Raw genomic sequence first — 21,832 nt, forward strand, 5'->3', positions numbered from 1 at the left:
AGAGACTGTAAACAGATAGCCACTAGAAAGATCAGAAGTTCATAATATTGCCTGCTGAACAAGGTGCAGACCCTGTAACAGTGCTAAGGTCTCAAACTCACCACTAAAGGGACATGAGCCCACATCCACATATGTGATGACAGAGCAAGCATACATGTATGTCAACTGTTCACCACACTTTGCCATGCTGGAAACAGTGAAATGAAAAGTTCAAATAAGAGCAAAGGGGCATAGTGTATTTCCTAACAGTGGAAGAAGTGCGGGAAATGAAAATTCATTGAAGAATCATCCAAATGTATGGAGGGCACTGTATGTCCATCGCAAGGATCAAATCAGAGAAAGACATATGTCGTTGCCCAATGACGCACAGTCTCAAAAGCCAGACCACATTACTGATGCCATTGTCCAGCACACAGATGCCCTCATTATTCAAGACCAATGAGTTACAGTAGCAGCCACTGCCACAGAGGCCAGATTGAGTGTCAGAAGTGTCATGAGAACAGACTGAAATTTTGCAAAGTGTGAACAAACAAGTGCCTCTCAGTCTTAAAACAGAACAGCAAGTATGTACAACAGGGCCTTCCTTTAACATGTGCGTCATCATATCAAGGAAGTAAATGGATGCGAGATGTGGTGTCATCACTTCAAACCCAAGTCAAAAAAAACTTTTCAGTGGAAACAGGCAGTGTCACTGCCGTGTAAAAAATCCAAGGCCATCCACTTATATGAGGAAAAGGTTATCTTCACCCTCTTTGAATGAAAGGACCCCCTCTTACTGACTTCCTGCTGTATGGCGTAAAGATTAGTGTGCAAAAATAGTCTCAAACCTTAACCCATCCTGCACAAAGTGGTCAAATTGAACTGACCAGGGCAACACACCCACAGTGTCATCCTGCTCTATGACAATGCAAGGACCCATACAACAAATGCTGTTAATGTGCTCCTCGAGAGATTCTCACTCGCCCTTCATTCCATCCAGACATGTCTCCCTGTATTATGCCATTTTTTGATGAGGTATAGAAAGTTCAGAGAGGCAAATAATTCATTACTGATGAGGACATCAAGCAGAACATTCAGAACTGGATCACAACACACCCTCAAGAACTTCACACGTGACCATTTACTGCCTTATGCCACAGTGAGAAACGCCTCAACAGTCCTGGGCAATATTTTTAGTATAAGTTCCTGTTTACAGGCCTCCAGCTCTTTTTTTATTGCCCCCTCATATAATAACTAATATGGAAAGGTATTTAAGACTTTTTTAAAAAGGAATGCCTACTATTTTAATAGAAACAACAGTGAAGAGAGTACATGTATAGGGAGTAGAAACACAAAAGAGGAGTTGAAAAAAAAAAAACTAATTTCTTCTTAAATAGTGACAAAGTTAATCCATAGCGGTAAAGCAATAAGAAACAGTTTGCAAAAAGAAAAAAGAAAAAGGAATTTAAAGTCTTGTTCTGAATATGCATAATCACATTTCTTTAGAGTAAACAGCATGGCATATTTGTTACTTTGTACTGTCATTCTAATCTACCTGCAGACCCTTCACCATAAAAAATGGAAAGCACAATATTGTGTAGAACATACACAACACTGTGCTTTTCATTTATTATTATGCCATTTTACCAAGAAGTGCTCGAAGAATCAGTTAACAAGAATCTATGTCATTTTTATACCACAAGCTTGTGAAAATTACATTCACCTTTAAGGTACTGTTTTGTTAGTAAGTAGATTTATAAATGCAATTATGATTCCAGCTGCAAATTTTGCAATGCGGTAGTAGTAGTTACATTGTAATAATAATAAAACAATAAAAGTTTTCTACGTTATTGCCTCCTCCATTCTACTTATGATATTTTACATTGTAATCTGAATCATAACATACCTTCCATATACAGTCAGAGCTGTTTGCTGGACTCAGTTGAAACAGCCAGATAAATCAATTCTATATTTAATCTTAAATAGTTACTTTACAGTACCTCTGAAGCATCAGTATACTGTAGCTCTTCATTTACATTTCCACTTATTCAGTTCTCACAGTTCTTACAGAACTGCACACGTCTTTTTTCCCCCAACTGTATTAAATGTTTGCCTCTTGCGCAAAGTACTGCATAACTCGACACAAGCTGTCACCAACAACTATCACTAGAGTCACTACCCATCTTCTCTTGTACAATACAATTACATCATGGCAGTGTGAAAGTCTGCAGTTGCCTTAAGAATATTTCCACTGGTGCAAACTAATTTTACAGTTTTAATTTTAAAGTATCGACAATATACACATATGGACATACATAACTACCCTAACTAGGTAAAGCTCAGCAAAGAAATCAGCGAACTAAGTTGTTTTATTGTGTTCCATATATCAGCTTTCAACAGCCTCTGTCTTCTGAATGACTAAAGAAGTAGCTAGCCTATGTCATCTACAGCTGCATCTAATACATGCTCAACTCTTTACACACAGATCCCTCCTACAGACTACTGTGCTTGACCTGGCATTTTGGGATATAAAATATTCCAGTTCCCATGAACAATAATTTATATATGCTCTCTTTATAAACAGAGAGAAGTGCATCTGAAGCTGATTAACAAATTGAATGTTATTCAGAATAACAACTCCCATAAGTTAATATTCTTCTGCAACCAGGTTAAGCATATGTAATCTACCACTTCTCGACTATAAGGCACAAAGACAGTACAAAACTGATTGTTCACATAAAACTGTGTGGCAGTAATGAGTAAACTGTGCACAGCAAAGTATGTTTCTTTTTAAAGAAATGACTAGAAGAGGATACTACAAACTGAGTTTTACAAAAATCTGAGAGACGGTGTGGGCATATGGTGAAAACTGTTGAAATGTTTAAATGTGCTACATAGACATAGAAAGCTTGAAAACAAATTTCAGTCGAACATTAAATCGAAGCAATTGAAATTTAAGCAACGTATTGACAACTATAAATGCAGTCTTCTTTTACATATGGTACATTAAATATGAAGTCTTCACAGAATATCAAAAGCCACAGCAAGAAAAATAATTCTTTCTTTACAGTAAGGTTCTTCCAAAAAATAAAACTTCCCACTGCAGTATACAGCAGACACTAATTTTTCTTCCAAACCAGTTTAGCTAAAAGGGATGGTAATACTAACTATGAGATTGGACCAAAGTGATTTAAAGCTTTTTATGCTTCTGAGCTTATATCTCATTACACTGTCAGAAACTGTAAATGTCATTTGAAATAGAGCTACATATTATACATATACACGCTGATAAAAATGCTACTAGTAAACCAAAATGATTACTGATCATTTGTAGTACCACTGTAAGTGCAGTAACCATAGTGTAGCTAGCAGTTTTGTCTTGCCTGATGCAGGCGCAAGTCACATTTCAAATATCTTTAATTTTACTATCTCAATCCAACCATTAAACTGTAACTAGTCATGATGTTTTCTTATCAGTATATTTGACTTCTCTGTTCAATAGGTAGCAAGGGAAATGTTTTCACAATGTAATATGCAAATGTGTAAACCACTTTTTTATGAACAAATGCAATGGACAATAATGTAGATCATAGCAGATATTTTATACTCCAAGCAAGTGCCTATTTTTCTATGTCAAAACACCTTTTCAAAATGCTATAAGGTGAAGTTAAGACACAAAGAGGTGTAAAAATGGATGAGGAGGAATGGAACACTTGTTCCATGCATCCTTTAGCTGCCTCTTTTGTCAGGTCACCAATGACAGATCCCTGTCAATTTCGGAAGTATATGAATGGAAGTACCCAAGTTAAGTATCGATTCATACAGTGCAAACATTGCCCAACAGCCTACAACACTGACAATTCCTAGTCTTTCAAAATAAAACAAGGGGTAGATCAGCAACAAACAAGCTGCTGTGGATTTATTTCACAACTCTAATACAGAATTTTGCGTAAAGAAACTTGCTTCCTTACATAATGGAGTAGCGATATAGCTTATTTCCACAAACAAAAAACTTTTGATAGGTTCACAGAGTTTTTATTAGAAGAAAATAATGTTTCTTCAGAATGCACATTACTTGTCAGGGAATATTGTGCTATCTGCTATAATGTGGTGGTAAAGAGGGAAATTAGGACACGGACGTGCCACACCCCACCTCACCCCAAAGCCAGCATGTCCATATCTCCCCTTCCACCTCCCCCCCCCCCCCCCCCCCTCTCTCTCTCTCTCTCTCTCTCTCTCTCTCTCTCTCTCTCTCTCTCTCTCTCTCTCTCTCTCTCTCTCTACCGGCTATTGCATTCAGTGTAGGTGCAGGGACAATCCCCCCCCCCCCCCTCCCCTCCCCGCCACACCTGTCCACATGCAAACACTTTTACACGTACATTGTGTCAGCTGGTGCATTCAGCCAGCACAACGGCCATACAGATGTATGCATATTTATATGTACTGTAGTTCAAAGAGGATTCGTCCAACAGCCAATGAAGTTTTCGATGATTCAATGCCTCTACTATTCAGTGAGTTGTAAACTTTATCCTACATTACTTACATTCTGCCAGAACTTTCTGTATAAATAAGCAGTTAGCGTTATTTGAAGGAACTCTTAACTGAAATGAGGACTACTGAAACAATTGGAAACCATTTTCTAAATATTGTTGGTGGTGCTAGGTGGTAGCTCACAGATAATTTATTATAAAAATAGAGATTGTAACTAACTGGATCAGTCATTACATGCTAAATATCAAATACCTGAAACAAAACCAAAACATATGCTTCCCACACACAGTACGTTTTAAACATTCCACTTTCAAATGAAATCCTAATCTGTCAGTTGTCATTTTTGCAATTTTATACAAACAAAAGTACAAGAAAAGTTACAGAAAAACTGCACATGGCAAACGCCATAAAATATTCCAGATATACAGTCATACATTTCAAGAACCTTCCAAAAATGATAAATAGAAAATAACAAATAACTGATGGTGGTTAAGTTTGAAATGGTGACCTGCAGCATGTCAGCCAGCAACACTAACCACTGCATCACACTGATTGCATCAGAACTTGTGGCACTGCTGCTCCTCCTAGAGAAACAACAACCTGCTGTTTCACATGTCCTCACTGGAGCCGAATAAAGGACCTTTGGTTTAGATCTCATCTTGGGTCCTCCCCATAGTGGCCCTGGTTGATCCTCACATTGGTCATGTTGTTACATCCTCTTCACTATGGTGATCGTGAAGGTAGGCCCTCCCATTAACGCTTCGCGATTGTCTACTTAGATTCCTTTAATCCTCCCATCATCAATCTGTACAGAGGACATGGATGACACATCTGCACAGTTATCTTCTTGATTAAGTGTCATAATCCTTGATATGCAACATACGACAAGTGAGGAATAATCTGATATGGTCCAAAGTAGCACTTTTGTAGCTTCTCCCATAGGCCTACTTTCCACAAAGGCATAAAAAATCCATACAAGTCTCCCAAACTGTTTTTCACTGGCTGGTATTTGGTGTTATAATGCTCTCTCTCTTTCTCCTGAGCATCCAGGGTCAATACACAAGCCAGCTGCCGTGCTTGTTCAATCCTGGTGATTAGGTGTTTCACAATCATGCCGAGTACTTCCAGCTGAAGAGGGGACAGTGTATCAACTGTCATTTTGGCCTCATGATCATGGAGCAGGAAGAACTTTGTGAAAGCTGTAGTGTCTTCCTTTGCTGTGTTGTATGCAAATGCCACCATGGGCAATATTGTATCCCAACTTCTCTGTTCAATGCCAACGTTCACCAACAGCACATGGGCTAACTTCTTATTAAAACACACTATTATCCATCAATCCATATTTGTCAGCTTTGGAAACCTACCCAAGAAATTAATTCCAATTTAATGGAATGGCACTGCTGCAAGAGTGAGTGATACCAGACGCCTCTAAGGTAATTGTGGCATGTGCTTCTATTACTGGCATTCTTTGCAGTGGCACACATGGCATCTAAGAGATCGACAGAGACATGACCAGTGATACTTGTGTCTTGTTCATTGTTCACTTTAGAGTCTTTAGCAACGTCAGATAACCAGCAGAAGGAGTGCCAGACCACATGTAAGCTGGAATGACAAGCAACCATTTCCACAACATAACATCACACTTGAATCCTCCTTCAGTTGGTTCCCCTTTTTTCAAGACTTCTAAAGTTTAGAGCTATGCTGTATCTTCCCTCCACTCAGCAGCAATGTTGTTCAATAGAGCAATGGCTGAGATTTTGTCTATGCTTCAGTGTTCTGCCAAAGGATTCCTTGAAAAGCAGTCGGCATTCTTGTGTTTACGTCTATTTTTGTACACCTCTGTGCGGAAAAAAATATGCAGGACACACTTTCTCAGTTGCAGAGAAGACTTTAAGAGTACTCTGAAAGCATTAGCTGCCACCTTCTTGGCATCTTCCTGAATTTTGGCATACCCATTTCACAATGTTGGAACAGGAGAGGATGATAGCACCTCTTTGAAGACAAGGAAGATTTTTCTTGTGCCTCGTTACAGAAAATTTGGTGTCTTCCTGCAATAATTCTTGAAAGGTACAAATCATTTTACAGAAGTCCTTTATGAATTGCTGACAGTTTGAGTACATGCCAAGAAACCTAATCACATCTTTGAAAAAATGTCCCAGGTAGCAAAATCACGTCATCCATTGAAGATGGATATGCAGGTTGTTCATCATATGTTTGAAGGTGGATGGAGCATTACGTACTCCAAACAGCATTACTTTGAACTATGAGATTGTCAGGCAGTCTTTTCCCAGACAAACTCAATTTGCCAGTAGCCCATATGCATGTACCACTTCTTCCTGGATTATCCACCATTTCGCCCATGACAATGTGTGAGTGCTGCCTAACTAGTGGATGATTCCCATTGTTGATAAGGAGTTTCATCATGAACTGCTTGGTTTGTCTTTTCTCCACTCTGGATTCGAAAGCATCCAAATACTGATGCAGAATGGCTACTACTCAGCAATATTGACCTTCAGTCAGGCCAGATCCTATTAGCAGTTTGATAATAGTTTCCCCCCCTGCATTGTCTGTAGTGCTAGCAGAGCACGATTCTTCATCAAGACAATAATATGCCCTTTCTGGATTGGTTGTCCTGAAGCACATACCTTTTAGGGATGCTTTGAGGCCCCTTGTGACAGTCAGTAACCCAAAGTTCTCCACGACCACTCACAATGCTTAAGACTGTTGCTGGCATGTAGATTTATTTTGTGAGGGTCAGCAGCTTTTTGCAATCAACAAAGCCTTAACTGATCATTTCGACTGATGAATGGAACTTCTCTCATAGATGATGGCAGGATAACATCTTCAACAATCGCTCAGAGAAATTGTTGTGTCTGTTGAAACAGCTTCATCAACCTAGAACTCTAATCTTCCATGGTCTACAACTGCTTGTGATATCTGCAGGAAGTTCCATTTGAGAATGGCATCATGACTACACTATTAAAATGGCAAATTTGAAGGGCTGCATTTTTTCATCAATAGTTATTCTTACAATACATGTTCTTGTTGACTGGATATATTTCACATCTGCTCCCATCAGCGTATCATAAAATACAGGTTTCTTTACAGTTGCAAAATGCCATTTATTTAAAATAACCAGTATTGCCACAGACAGTAGACCATCTTTGGACTGACTGCACCATTTGCTGGAACTGACGATGCGCTGAGCACCTGCATGCTAAGACAACAGTTATCATCTTAACAATGCGCAACTGATCAGCACATCACCAGCACCTGCAAAGGGTGCAATCAATATGAAGATGGCCTACTGTATGTGTCAAAACAGGTCATTTTAAGTAAATGATATTTTTCAATTGTGACCATTTCTTCATACGTAACTATAACAAGTAAGATTGCTGACACTCCCAATCATGCTGGTTAAAATTATGTAGGCTTCTTTAGCTGGTGATAAGCATTTGGCATTACAGGAAAGGAATCTCTTTGAGTCTACTAGGACCCAGTTTGGTTGGTAGTCTATAAAATTTCCTGTTATCTTGGTAACTGTCGTGACAGGAGGATTTTCATCTGTGGTGGCCTCACCTTCGTAGGTGGTCACCTCACTTAGTTTTTCTGAATTTGATGGCTAAGCAAGGCAACTGGTAATACTCTACGGTTATGGATAACGGCTATGGCATGTCGAGCAGTGGCCTCATCTAGGGTACAATGATGGGCTTTGTCAAAAAGGTGAACTATAATCATCTGTCATTACATGGCAGGCATAGAACTGTTGAGATGGTTGATATCTGGCAGTGTAGTAGTCAGAGAAGACTCTCCTGCTTTCTCTGCAGTAATGTACAATGTTGCCCAGGCATCTACAGTGGAAATACAACAACATATTGTCCTCTGTCCTCCAAATGTCTGTTCTTCTTTAGGGCATTTGACTTTGTGCAGGGAGCAGTTGTACCTGCATTGGTCAGATGCTGGGTTGTCGTTCGACAATGGCAGCATATGCCCGAGTTCGCTAAGTCCGTTCTTCATAGCATATCTGACTGGGGGAAAAATCAAAATCAGGACAGGCAGACGTGGGTTTGAACCACCATCTGCCCAAAAGTGAGTCCAGTGTGCTAAGCCCTATGCCACCTTGCTCGGTTTTGGTGCTAAGGACCAATACAGCTCCTCCTCTTCATTCTTCATTATGTCCTCACATATCGAGCGACATGTAAGGCTGCTATCTCTTGTGTACTCAGTCTGATATTTCTGGCTGCCACACACTGCTGTGTCTCTTCTCTTATGACCTGCTGTATAAGAGAGACAAGCTCATGGTGGTCTTCTGCAACTGCCGTAGGGATCACATTCAGTAGTCTGTCATACCTCCTTTCTGTTACATTTCCTCAATTCACCGGCACCACTTGGTGAATTGCCCTGTCATTGTGACTGCCAACCCCAGCCATGCAGCATGATGATTCTGTCAGCTTCTGTCATGTTAGGGTTCATGATATGAGAGAGCCAAATCACTATGTACAACTGTGTTATTTTTCTTGACACTTCATTCTATTCTTCAATTTTTCTTCTGCTGAGCAGAGTTGCACTTATTGCCACCAGCCATTTTCTTCAGTTTGGCATGGAATTTGTTCCAGCTGTTGAGGTTCTCTGCACTGTTTTCTGACCATTTACATAGAAGAGCACATTTCCCTAACACATCATGTCATCTCACCAGTTGTATCTGATGGCTCTCGGTCAGATCCTTTCAGCCATTTCATTGGGTCTTGACCATCCAAACATTGAATAGTCCTGTATAAAAACGTTAGCTTCCAGAAATACTAAGTATGAAATAACATATCATTGTTAATGGTTGAGTTTGTACCAGTGACCTGCAGCACACCAACCAGCAATGCTAATCACTACATCCCACTGGTAACACCAGAGCTCACAGCAATGTGACTTGAACATAACAAACTTTAAAATTATAAGTAATACAACAATTTCAAGATATTCAGAACAAATATGAAACATGTTTGAGAACACACATTATTTTTCAACAAAAAAATATTTCTTGGTTTCATAATCATTTCATTAGCCGCTTACTACAATGGGAGTGAGAACGAATATTCTACCTTAACCCTTGTTCATTAATAGGAGATATCAACCTCTGCTTGGATATAGAAGGGAAGCTTCTTCCCCCCTCCCACCCCCTCCCCCCTCCCCCCTCCCCCCTCCCCCCTCCCCCTCCCACCCCTTCCCCCCCCCCCCCTCCTCCAAAGAGCCATGCTGGTAGATTTCATGTCAAATGGTTTGATAATACCACCAAAAGCTCGTACAGGAATGGCTGAATGATTTGAGATTTTCTCTTCCCAAAATACAAGTTCAGTATATGAATTACTCCACTACCCTGCTCAGTCCAATGTAATTCAATTAACAGGAACGTCTTTTGTACATACAGATGCACGAGGGATTGTCAAAGCTTAAATTATCACCTCGAATAAAGTTTTATGATTAATTTTTTGTAGCTTTGTCTCCTTCATCATACAGCTGTACAATTTTGTTTTGGCTCCTCTAGTGGCATCCTATAGCACTGTGTTGCAGGGATTTGAATGTGTACAAGGGCTGCAGACATATACCTTTAAGCAAACAAAGAAACATTATGGAATTCCATTTTTCAAGGTGCTAGTCAAAACTTTGTGACTACTCTTTTTATACATATGTTCTGCAGAATAGTTGACATTTTTATCAAAATGCAAACTGTTTCAAAGAACAAATTCTCCATATACTGAATAATTATTCATGATGAAGCAGTCTTCCTACCTAAAGCCAGCATACATCGGATCACCAGACTGCACTTCATGAATGAGGGAGACATCCCGACTTCCAGCTCAGAGAGAGAGAGAGAGAGAGAGAGAGAGAGAGAGAGAGAGAAACACAGTCTAAAATAAGGACTGTCACTTCACACAACATCTTGTTTAAGGAGCCTTTCCCACTGAAGAGCAAATTCTCATGCACAGCACACACATAAATGACAACAGAATTTCTAGTAGACTGACATTTGTGTGAAACCAAGATGCCAGAACTGTGTAATTTAGGTTTGTATTTGGGACTGTAGAGGGGACAGAGTGCAGTTCTGTTCCTCGGCACTGAGCTACGAGAATTGTCTTAAAGGAGCATCTAACAACTGTGTCTTTATAAACAGCTGCACCTCACGTCAAACACTGCCTTTTATCTTGAATATTTCTCTCTACTTTATCTTGGCTTGTGATAGTTTCATTGCATAACCACCAGTATGTCATTATGTTATGTTTCCTTTAAGTGTAAGTTAACAACATTTTAACATGACTGTACCACCTAGCTTGAGAGAAATATAACAAGTTCTACATTCTGAATGTCAATATCTATTTCAGTTTTGTGTTAGTAATTTATACTACTAAAACTGATTACTTAGTTTATTTCATGATTAAGTGACTTAAAGTTGAGGGAAAAATCTGGTTACGTTACAAATTAATACTCTCCATCCCATTACCTATACAAAGAGTAGCTATCGACCACGCAATGTATATCAAAGAGTTATTTGTTTTTTCTTCCTCTCTCTCTCTCTCTCTCTCTCTCTCTCTCTCTCTCTCTCTCTCTCTCTCTCTCTCTCTATCTATCTCTCTCCCCCCCCCCCCCCCCCCACCCACCCATCTTCACCCCAATTGCAGGATTTTATTGGGGTACATTGAAATTTGGCAAACTTTATTGTATGAGCTAAAAGTAAAACTCACTCTACCAGATTAAACTTCACACACCAACACACATGTGCATGTGGGAGGCAGGGGGTGGGGGTGGGAGAATAATAGCAGAATTTCTGTAAATTAATCACATACCTATGTCCAATCCATTATGTCTTTGGTCAATCGGGACACACGTGGTTCTAGATACTGAATATGTGGAAGGATGTTGCACAGTTTCAAAGAGGGTGTCATCATAATGCTTTGATAGTGCATCTTAAGCACAGATATTAAATATCAGGTAGGGATGTAATGTATATTACTCTGCAAATAATAAAATGTCAGAATGGCTTTAAGTTAACAATTCCTTAAGTGAAAAAGCAGAAAATTAGTGCCACATGAATATTTGCATTATGACAACTATCACACAAATACAGTGGTACTTTTTTTGTTTGGTATACATCAAAAATAACCATTTATCATCACCAACTTTTATTAAAATTCTACATCCAGATTTCTTGCAATGGCTTTTGATATTACTCTGTAAGGCAACAAGATGGAGGGAAGCATGAAGAACACAAATTTTACACATACGAATTTCGATGTGTAAGTGTAGACACAGAGAAGTCTGCTACTGAGTTTGCTGTTACAACACAATGAGACATTTATCATGAAGATCTTACCCCCTTGCTCATCCAACATCACTAGCGTTTTCATGCCGACTTCGTGGCTCTACAAAATAGTAAGAGGAGTATGAACAGTGGAGGAATAGAACCTCAACCACTCCCTATCCACACTTGACTGAGGATGCCAGGATGTCTGCTCAATGCAAGGCCAATATTTATAGTCAAAATTTGCTCAATAAATGGAAATAGAAATTAACTGAAATGAGCACTGCATAAAGTTTGTGGAACCTGGCATCCCCAATTAAAAAAATAACGCTATCTCTACATTTTTACATGCAAATAAGAAATTATAAAAATCAAAATTCTAAAACTAGAAACAAATAATGTGTTAAACTAAGAAATTAGTATATAATGAAAACAAAAGAGGGACATGCCCAAAAAAATTGTAAAGGAAAAACTTTAAGAGTGGATCAATGCTAAAGGCTCGCTCCCACGCCAGCACCGATGGTGTACATTAAATATTTTGTTTCTAGCACTACTGGCCAACTACAGACTACTGGCGACACAGCTGGCTCCGTCACTGCATTCCGTTAGTATCATCTCGTCAACTGCCTAGAATAGTAGGTTACATGGGTTAGTGAACGTCCCAACAACCACAATATGGCTTACCCCCTTGATGGTTCAATAACTTGAGAGATTGGGCGCCGGCTTCTTCGCTCTACATTGCAATAAAAACGAAAATGAAACTAGTAACAAAATACAAAACAAAAAATTCAAACTAACACACACAATCAGAGAGAGACAAAATTAAATTAAAAATAGTACGCTACAAACTGATAAATACAATACATAAGGACAAATAAAGAAAAAAACAACAAAGAAGCGAACACTGCTGAAAGCAGGAAATTGAAATGGAATTTCCAACATGATAACTACTGAGCTAAACACCCACGCCTAAAAAATTTGAGGGAAATTTTTGATAGGGTTTCAGCTCAAGTGCACTCATCTCTGAAGCTGTACCAAAGAAATTAGTCTGCTCACAAAGTAGCGAAATTCTGAATTTAGTGCTGAAGCCATCTTAATTCAACTATGTACTTAATTAGGACCTGTGCATTCTCCTCTTCACACTGTCTATTTGAGCCACGGATAACAGACTAAAGAAACTAGCTCAACTTGCATTGATTTGCATCTTAAATCATCTATCACAGGAGTAATAGTTTTCTTTGACAAAGTCCCAGGAATTATGGGAACATTGTCATTTCACTGTTAAACATGTTAACTCAATCTGTAAATCACTTTGAAAGTCTGATGAAATAATTTCAAGCCTGTGGTAAGAAATGCAAATAAGAGACAAATTGAGGAAAGAAAAGATATTGACAACCCATTCATCACTTCCTACATTATTGTATCTACATGAAATTTTTGGATTTATTGCACTTAGTCAATCATTTAATTTTTGTACATAGTCTTGCCACCTGTGAGTGAACTGAGCTGTTTGCTGGTAATGAGATGAGCAGGGGCAGGGTGGATTTGGACTATGGAGATAGCAGACGCACATACACTGATCGCGGCAAATGAAGGGCCAGGGCAAAGGGTAAGAGGTGAGGTCATTAAGCTGGCAAGCGCCAGATTCTTGCCCTCCATCCATTATGTACACATTTCAGTTACTGCATGAACATGCACATACTGAGCAACGATTTAATATGCATTTTACAGTTAGTGACATGTTAGTTCTGTACAGTTTTCTTTGAAGACATGTTTGATTTCTGTTTAATGTTATTAAGACTTTATGTTTTTAATACCGGGTGTTGTCTTACCAACAGGTGTAGTTTGAAGATCATCCATTATGTTCTTGAGAGTATGAAAATGTTTCAAGTTGAATATCATGTATGTAAGTATAAGAAGTTACTTTACAGGAATTCACTACCTATACACAAGAAATACCTGCAACTAAACATAACTGGTTGTGAAGTGTTGTTTGTAAAAAAAAAATTACACCTTACAATTTGCAATTAATGACCAAAGGACGTTTAAGATTATATATGTTACAGCTTCACGACTTCATATGAATTACAAAAGAAAAAGAATATGTTACTGTGTCTGAAAGAAACTTACTGTCATATGTCTGCAAATTAATTCAACAACTTGTGTTGTAACAGGTCCACTAAAAAAAGCATGGCAAAAAACACTTAAGAGATAGATGTGTGCTGCGATATTATTAACATTAGCCTACATTAGCCTAACAAGATATTGTACATAAAAGAAAACTTTAAATGCTTGAAGTGCACTCAACGATGTAACACTTTGCAAGTCAAGACCTGCGTGTGTGGTGCCCACTGGATGTGCATTACAAGACCATAAAGCCCATGGCAGTTGCAGCATATGGGCTCCCAACACCGAAGGTACGACTGTAGCAAATGTTACTCCGAAGAGAGTGCTGTACATGTTCATCTGAGAACCTTTGGTGTGTCTACACAATCTTTTTGTAATCATAACAGTCATGTTAATGGTTGTGTATTAAATTCAGTAAGAAACAGTAAAAATTCAGTCTTTTGCATACAACTCAATTTCTGCTAAGACTGCAATTATGATGACATTAATTAATAATAAATATGTCCCTGCTTGGGATTCCAGCAGTAGGGTTATAGCAACAAAAGAACAAATTACAGGAAGTGTAGCTGTAGGAATACAAAAATAATATTTAATCAATGAGAAACAATTCTTACAAGGAATATGTTGTGTTTACAATAGGGTCATATCATTCATTAGTGAAGCTGCCTAAACAGGCACTTTGCTTCCACATAAAATATGTGATGGTGTAGGCACAGCAAGGCTAGCAGACAACAGTAACATGCATCAGTCATGTTGTGGACTGTGAGCAGTGACCTTGTGGTAATCAAAAGGTGGGGTGGGTCAGCAGCAGAGGGGAGGGTTCGGGGAGGGCACTCACCTCCCTGGTCATCTAGGGCAACCAGAGTACGGATGCCAGCCTCCTTGCTCTGGGCAGCGAGAAAAGAAAAAAGAGCCACAAACCATTTAGTTACAAGCAGGTTTCGACACAACAGTGAGAACGGCACGTACAACAGTATTTTGTGTAAAGTTAATTAGTGAGAATTAATTTGTCACGAGCAAGAGGAATGAAATGTTACGTAGTAATTTATGTATAGTTCTGGACAGAGTTTGTTTAAGTTTTGTGAGTTATTAAGAACATTTTTGTTTGTTGTGTGCCAGAATTACAGTTTTAAATAGTATGACTTAAGTTTTAGCCTGAGTTATTGTAAGTATATTTATTAGCTCTGTTAGAACAACAAATAGCTTTAGAGCATACAACACGATTTAGCAACACACGTTGCTTATAATAGTAAAACAATACCAAGAAATATAAAATATACCCACTTACTACAAATAAAAATTATATACACATAATATCTAGAAAGAAGCAGCAGCGGCAGCAACAACATAGAAGTGATAAAGAAAATGTCTTGTCCTGTAGCAACGGTCAGTGTGTGGTTATGCTGTGTGTGGGTTCACCAGCTGAGCTGCCACATACCTGTGCATGCAACACAGTGACACACCCAACAATCTGCACACAAATTAAAATAAATATAAACAAACAAACAAACAAACAAATTATAATGACAACACACGTAGCAGCCACTAGAGATGGGTTCTTGTCAGCAGGTCAATGAGGGTTGATTGGGAAATGGAGCAGGTTTCCTACAACACAGAGCAGACAGAGACAACAAGCAAGTAGAGAGACAGACAAACAGATACGCAGACAGAGAAAAGAGAGACAGTTAGACAGACAGACAGAGAGATGGCAGGTCTAGATTCTGACCTGGCCAAAACCTTACCTCATGCTGCTGCCTGCCCATGTGGAAGGCACTGCCAGTATAAATCACTCTCTACTACACAACTGTAGGTGGCTTGCCCAGCTGCTCATTACTAAAACATTTCCCTAAACCAGCAGCCTACAGGCTCACCACCTACAAATACGTAGGATCGCTCAGTGGGTGTTTGGGAGTGATGTGATTATTTCCTGACATCTTAGGCAGTATATACTTCAAAGAAAAAATTTATTGTTTTGCATAGAAGTACCTTTTACACCTAAGGATGGATGTTTAATACTGCAAATCTTCATTCAACAACTCTGCTTACCAAAAGGCACATAACTCTTCATTCAATGCTCAACACAAGTACATAAAAAATGAATACTGTACCCACACCTCACCAAATGTGTGGTAGACCTTTCAAATATCTATTACCAAAGACCATGGCCAAGTAATGCAGAGGATGATCGTTACATGATCATCATCTGACAAACAAAGATATGGAAGATAAGCTGAGAAATAATCTTCAAACAATCTGGAATAAAAATAATGATAAACTATCACCAAACTCAATAAATTCCAAACTACCTTAATACACTCCACTGAGCAAACCTACCACAGACACATGACAATTAACAGAGGCAGAAACGGACACACTGCTTAACAACTAGGTAACTTCTAGCAAGTTTCTAGTTCCCAGCACAAAACAAACTCTCTCAATCTCTCTCTCTCTCTCTCTCTCTCTCTCTCTCTCTCTCTCTCTCTCTCTCTCTCTCATCCCCCCCCCAAACACACACACACACACACACACACACACACACACACACACACACACACACACACACACACTACGTCCCTCCATCCATTCCACCACTTATGCATAGATTTATAACCACACATCTGCATCATTTTGTTGCTCCTCTCTCTCTCTCTCTCTCTCTCTCTCTCTCTCTCTCTCTCATCCCCCCCCCCCTCCCCCAAACACACACACACACACACACACACACACACACACACACACACAGCCTTGAGGCATAAGCAAATATCTGATTGTTTAACTGCAAACACACACACACACACACACACACACACACACACACACGCACACACACACACACACACACACACACACACACACACACACACACAGTCATTCAAGCCATTTGGTCTACATATTGAACTGACATATTACTATTTTATCATGTTTTAGCTTCCAGAATCTAAAACACTTGTTAATACTGTTTTCTGCTGCTGGTCCTCATCACACGATGCTGCACTTCTGAAAAAAGTAGAATTTACAGCTAGATGCAGGGGACACACAGCATTCAAAGTTAACATAGATGCTGGTCACAGAAGAATGAAAGAGGAGAGATAAATTTGCCACCAGGTGGGTACAGAATTTCTATGCTCACCAATTCAGATCTAAAGTTTGAAGTTAGAAATACCAGTGATCCTTTGTGGACACCACCACTTTACAACTGTTGATAAATGTGGCAGTTTTCTAATTTCTGAACTATATAATTGTCTACTAAGATTTGCGTGTATTCTTTGGCTTACTTTATGAATACAAGAGAGATGTTCTCAGCTAGATTAAATAGATAATTTGACCTCATGGCAAATGAATTCAACATCTGAGATTTGGTTAATCAGTAGCAACAACAGAATGGAGAATATCAATATTTGTAAAATATATGAAGAGATGAACATTTTTTAAATGTATTATCAGGAACACATTTGTAAGTGTTTAACATAAAATCGAGGCATAAAATTAAGCAGGTAAATATTTGTTTGCATAAACAATTATTTATGCAAATTACTATCTTCCTCTTCCACTATTCCTATCTCCTCTTGTATTACTACTTTTCCTACTCTAATCTCCCAATTTCCCCCTCATGCTTGGCCCTTTTTCCCCCTCATTTTTTCCTCTTTGTTTACCAGTATCCATCGCCTCTCTCTCCAGTCACAATACTCATCACACTTTCTCCATCCTTTTCCGAGTCCTCAATTAAGTGCTGTGCATTTTTTTTATTATTATTTTTGAATATTGTGTCTTGCACTTCTGTTTGGTGTTCAGTTTCATTTTATACTGCTATGTGTCTTTTGCACTGGAAACAAACACTGTTGTTCAACCTCTTCTTTGGAAAGATTATCTGCATTTCTTCTCCTCCTCCTCCTCCTCCTCCTCCATTTCCAAGAACTATCCACTCACAAAGCTCCTGAGTCACCCATTTCGTTAGTGTCACTGTTGCCACTTACAATTTCATGAATCTGACTTTCTATGCTTCTCCCTTTGACCAAATTAACAACTATGCGGGAAGTTAGTGTAGCATGTACAAAAAGAAAAATGAGTAAGTTATGATTCATAACTATCAAAGTCTGGAAGAAAAGGTGACAGTGTAAGCTGTAATATGTTGGTTATAATTATTATAATGAAAAACAAGAAAAATAATTTTTTAGTCATCAAGGATTAAGCACCTGCCTACTTAGGTTTCACATTCCTGTTTTGTGTTTCTATCGTCCACACTTCCGTTTACAGTAGGTGACTGGGTGCCTTTCTTTATAACAGTACACGAAACTGGAAAGGCATTTAAAGAGATTTTGTGCCTCAACAGTCATGAAAAATAATAAAAAGGCCAAAAGCTGATCAACAAAGTAATATGAGCACAATAATAATGCATTCTGTTAGTGTTGTGCTGGATGTAAGAGTTGTAGATGAGAAGGTTGAATTCAGATCCTGTTACAAATGGTGGGTGTTAAATATTTTCCTGTGTGAACCAAATGTGGTTCTTTTACATTTTAGTTGCTGTTGTACAGAAAGAAAAGAACTTTTTTCTTGTAGAATAAAATACGTGCGCATTACAGCTACTCATGCTGAGGGAAAAAGCCGATGTTTGATTACAATGACCAACTTGTCTGGGTACAAAAGTTAAACCTTCAGCAATATGCCATCCATTGGAACGTTGTACTGTCACAGTACATACTTTGTAATCAGAGGTGGAAGAGCGCGGTTCAGTCAGCTACAACAAGACCTGGGGCTGACTGCGGATCAGATCATGAGCTCCTGATTGCAAAATTTCGGCTGAAACTTCAGAATGTACCAAAACGTATCACAACTTGCAGATACGACCTTAACTCTATACCCTCCGACTATGCTGCAGAGGTACAAAACAGATTTAATGTATTACAGCTGGAGGACAAAAGCTCGCAAGAGATGTGGACAGAAGTAGCTAATACTGTCAAGGAGGCCGCAGAGAAACACATTCCAAAGAAAAGGAACAGTAAGAAGGCTAGATGGCTATCAGTTGAGGCACTGCAAGTTGCAGAAGAACGAAGGAAAGCAAAAATCAAGGGAGATAGATCAGCTATGTTTGAATTAAATAAAGATTTTCAGAAATTAGCTAGAAGAGATAAAAATATATTCTTTAATGAACAGAGCAAGGAAGTTGGAGATAGTAATGTAATGGGGAAGACAAGAGATCTTTATAAGAAAATTAGAGAAATTAAAGGAAAATTCCAGGCAAAAACTGGAATGATAAAAGATAGAAATGGGAAAGATCTGAGTGAAGCAGAGGATGTTAAGGAAAGATGGGCAGAATATGTAGAAGACCTATACAAGAAAGAACTGCATCATGACAGGGCTCCTACTGCTGATGTTAATGTTAATTTAGAACTAGAGCCAGATATTTTGGAGAGCGAAATCCAGTGGGCCCTTGAAAATATGGCTGATAACAAAACTAGTGGACATGATGAAATACCAGCAGAATTGTTTAAAGTCACTGGAAAGGATGCAGTGAAAGTGCTGCACTCAATATGTCAAAAAATATGGATCACGCAGCAGTGGCCAGAAGACTGGAAAAGATCAGTATTCATCCCCATTCCAAAGAAGAAAAGTTCTAAAGAATGCTCAGATTACCGAACAATCGCACTTATTTCACATGCTAGCAAAGTTATGTTGAAAATCTTACAAAATAGACTTCGCCAATATCTAGATCGAGAGCTGCCAGAAGAACAAGCTGGATTTAGGAAAGGAAGAGGAACTAGAGATCAAATTGCTAACATTCGGTGGATTATGGAAAAAGCGAGAGAATTCCAGAAAGATGTGTACCTCTGCTTTATTGACTACGCCAAAGCCTTTGACTGCGTCGATCACAACAAATTATGGAACGTACTGAAAAACATGGGTGTACCAGGTCACCTCATTCATCTGATACGGAGTTTATACCTCGACCAAGAAGCCACGGTGAGAACTGTGTATGGAACAACGAAATGGATAAAGATTCAGAAAGGGGTCCGGCAAGGCTGCATACTGTCACCGTACTTATTCAATCTGTATGCAGAACATGTCATGAGGAATGCGAGGCTAGATTAAGGAGAAACAGGAATTAAAATAGCTGGAATAAATATAAACAACCTCAGGTACGCGGATGATACGATCCTATTGGCAGAAAGTGAAGAAGATTTGAGAACACTCTTATTAAAGGTGAAAGACGAAAGTGAAAAGGCTGGTCTTATGCTGAATGTGAAGAAAACGAAAATTATGGCAACTACACCTACCAATTCGTGGGATATAGCAGGAGAAACCATGGAGGTAGTGACCACATTCAGTTATCTCGGTTCCCAGATCTCTGCTGACGGTGACAGCAGCCATGAAATCCGGAGACGCCTGTTGCTCGGTAGACAGGCGATGTCAAACCTTGACAAGGTTATAAGGTCCAGAGATATAACACTAGCAACAAAGATCCGTATTGTGAGGGCTATGGTCTTTCCAGTTGTGATGTATGGGTGTGAGACCTGGACCATTAGAAAGGCTGAACGGCGATGAATTGACTCCTTCGAATTGTGGTGTTGGAGGAAACTTCTTAGAGTTCCATGGACTGCAAAGAGAACCAACAGATCAATATTGGAGCAAATTAAACCAGATTTCTCCCTGGAAGGTCTAATCTTAAAACAAAAGCTGACCTACTTTGGACACACAATGCGAAGGCATGCCTCGCTGGAAAAAACATTAATGCTGGGGAAGATTGAAGGAACTAGAAGAAGAGGACGTCAGAGGATGAGATGGATCGATGGCATCACAGAAGCAATGTGTTCCAACCTGGAAAGTCTACGGGAGAAAGTGCAAGACAGGAAAAAGTGGCGTGATTTGGTTCATGGGGTCACGAAGAGTCGGAACCGACTAAACCAATAGAGAGAGAGAGACTGTCACAGTAAGTCTGAGTTCTTGATTGACCAATAACAAAGTTGCAATTTTTTTTTAAAACTGGGCGAATATCCTGGACAGTTTAATGAATGCAGAGAGATTGCAGTAATCTTAGCTTCAGTGGTAGATGAGATGTAGAGACAAGGGTGCACCTGCAGAGGGGCAGACTTGATATAACCAGGTTTGTTCCTCTCGTATTCAGGAATTCTGCATTTCACACTTTCCAGAAATTCAAATTTAAAACAATTTTCTCAGAATTTGTACCATACTTTCATTTCACAAGAGTCACAAGCACTGAAAACTTGCAGAGATTATAATCAAGGGAGTTACCCTTTCCAAACATTGTTTAACACTTCAGATTGCCAGTATTAACAAAGAATGGATCTGGTGGGCAAAACCGGGAATTAATGTAGCATATAAATCAGCTTCTTGCCATTTGTTAATGATCAAAATAAAAAATAGAAATGTAAAATGTATACCCTAAATAACAAAATGGAAAAATTAAACATATGTGCAATGAAACAAAGTTCCTGTAGAAGGTAAGTGGATATTGTACTAGAGATAAGAAAGAAAATAGAAAAACAGGAGCTAAATGTCCACATTATAAACTATAAAATGCAACAACCGAGACAGAGAAAGAAAAAACATTGGTATGATAGGGGGATGACAAATTACATAGACAAGAGGGCTAGTTGAATGAAGACGGACCATCCATCCATCCATATATATATATATATATATATATATATATATATATATATATATATATATATAATAGAGGGAAACATTCCACGTGGGAAAAATATATCTAAAAAGAAAGATGATGAAACTTACCAAACAAAAGCGCTGGCAGGTCGATAGACACACAAACAAACACAAACATACACACAAAATTCTAGCTTTCGCAACCAATGGTTGCCTCGTCAGGAAAGAGGGAAGGAGAAGGAAAGACAAAAGGATATGGGTTTTAAGGGAGAGGGTAAGGAGTCATTCCAATCCCGGGAGCGGAAAGACTTACCTTAGGGGGAA

The 21,832-nt window shown here is 38.9% G+C and overlaps 1 protein-coding gene across 4 annotated transcripts in view; it reads right to left on the reverse strand.

Moving 5' to 3' along the window:
- Window positions 1–21,832, reverse strand: part of LOC124595574 (synaptosomal-associated protein 25) — a 420,350-nt gene that overhangs the window by 25,343 nt on the left and 373,175 nt on the right. For 2 of the 4 annotated variants that reach the window (XM_047134401.1, XM_047134643.1), the window contains one exon: window positions 12,443–12,491. In XM_047134401.1, coding sequence (XP_046990357.1) covers window positions 12,443–12,491 — 49 coding nt within the window. Of the gene's footprint in view, window positions 1–11,830; window positions 11,880–12,442; window positions 12,492–14,723; window positions 14,773–21,832 lie in introns of all 4 variants that reach the window. The other 2 variants (XM_047134565.1, XM_047134486.1) reach the window with 2 other exon arrangements.

The sequence above is a fragment of the Schistocerca americana genome, chromosome 1 (genome assembly GCF_021461395.2).
Source record: "Schistocerca americana isolate TAMUIC-IGC-003095 chromosome 1, iqSchAmer2.1, whole genome shotgun sequence".
Taxonomy (NCBI): Eukaryota; Metazoa; Arthropoda; class Insecta; order Orthoptera; family Acrididae; genus Schistocerca; species Schistocerca americana.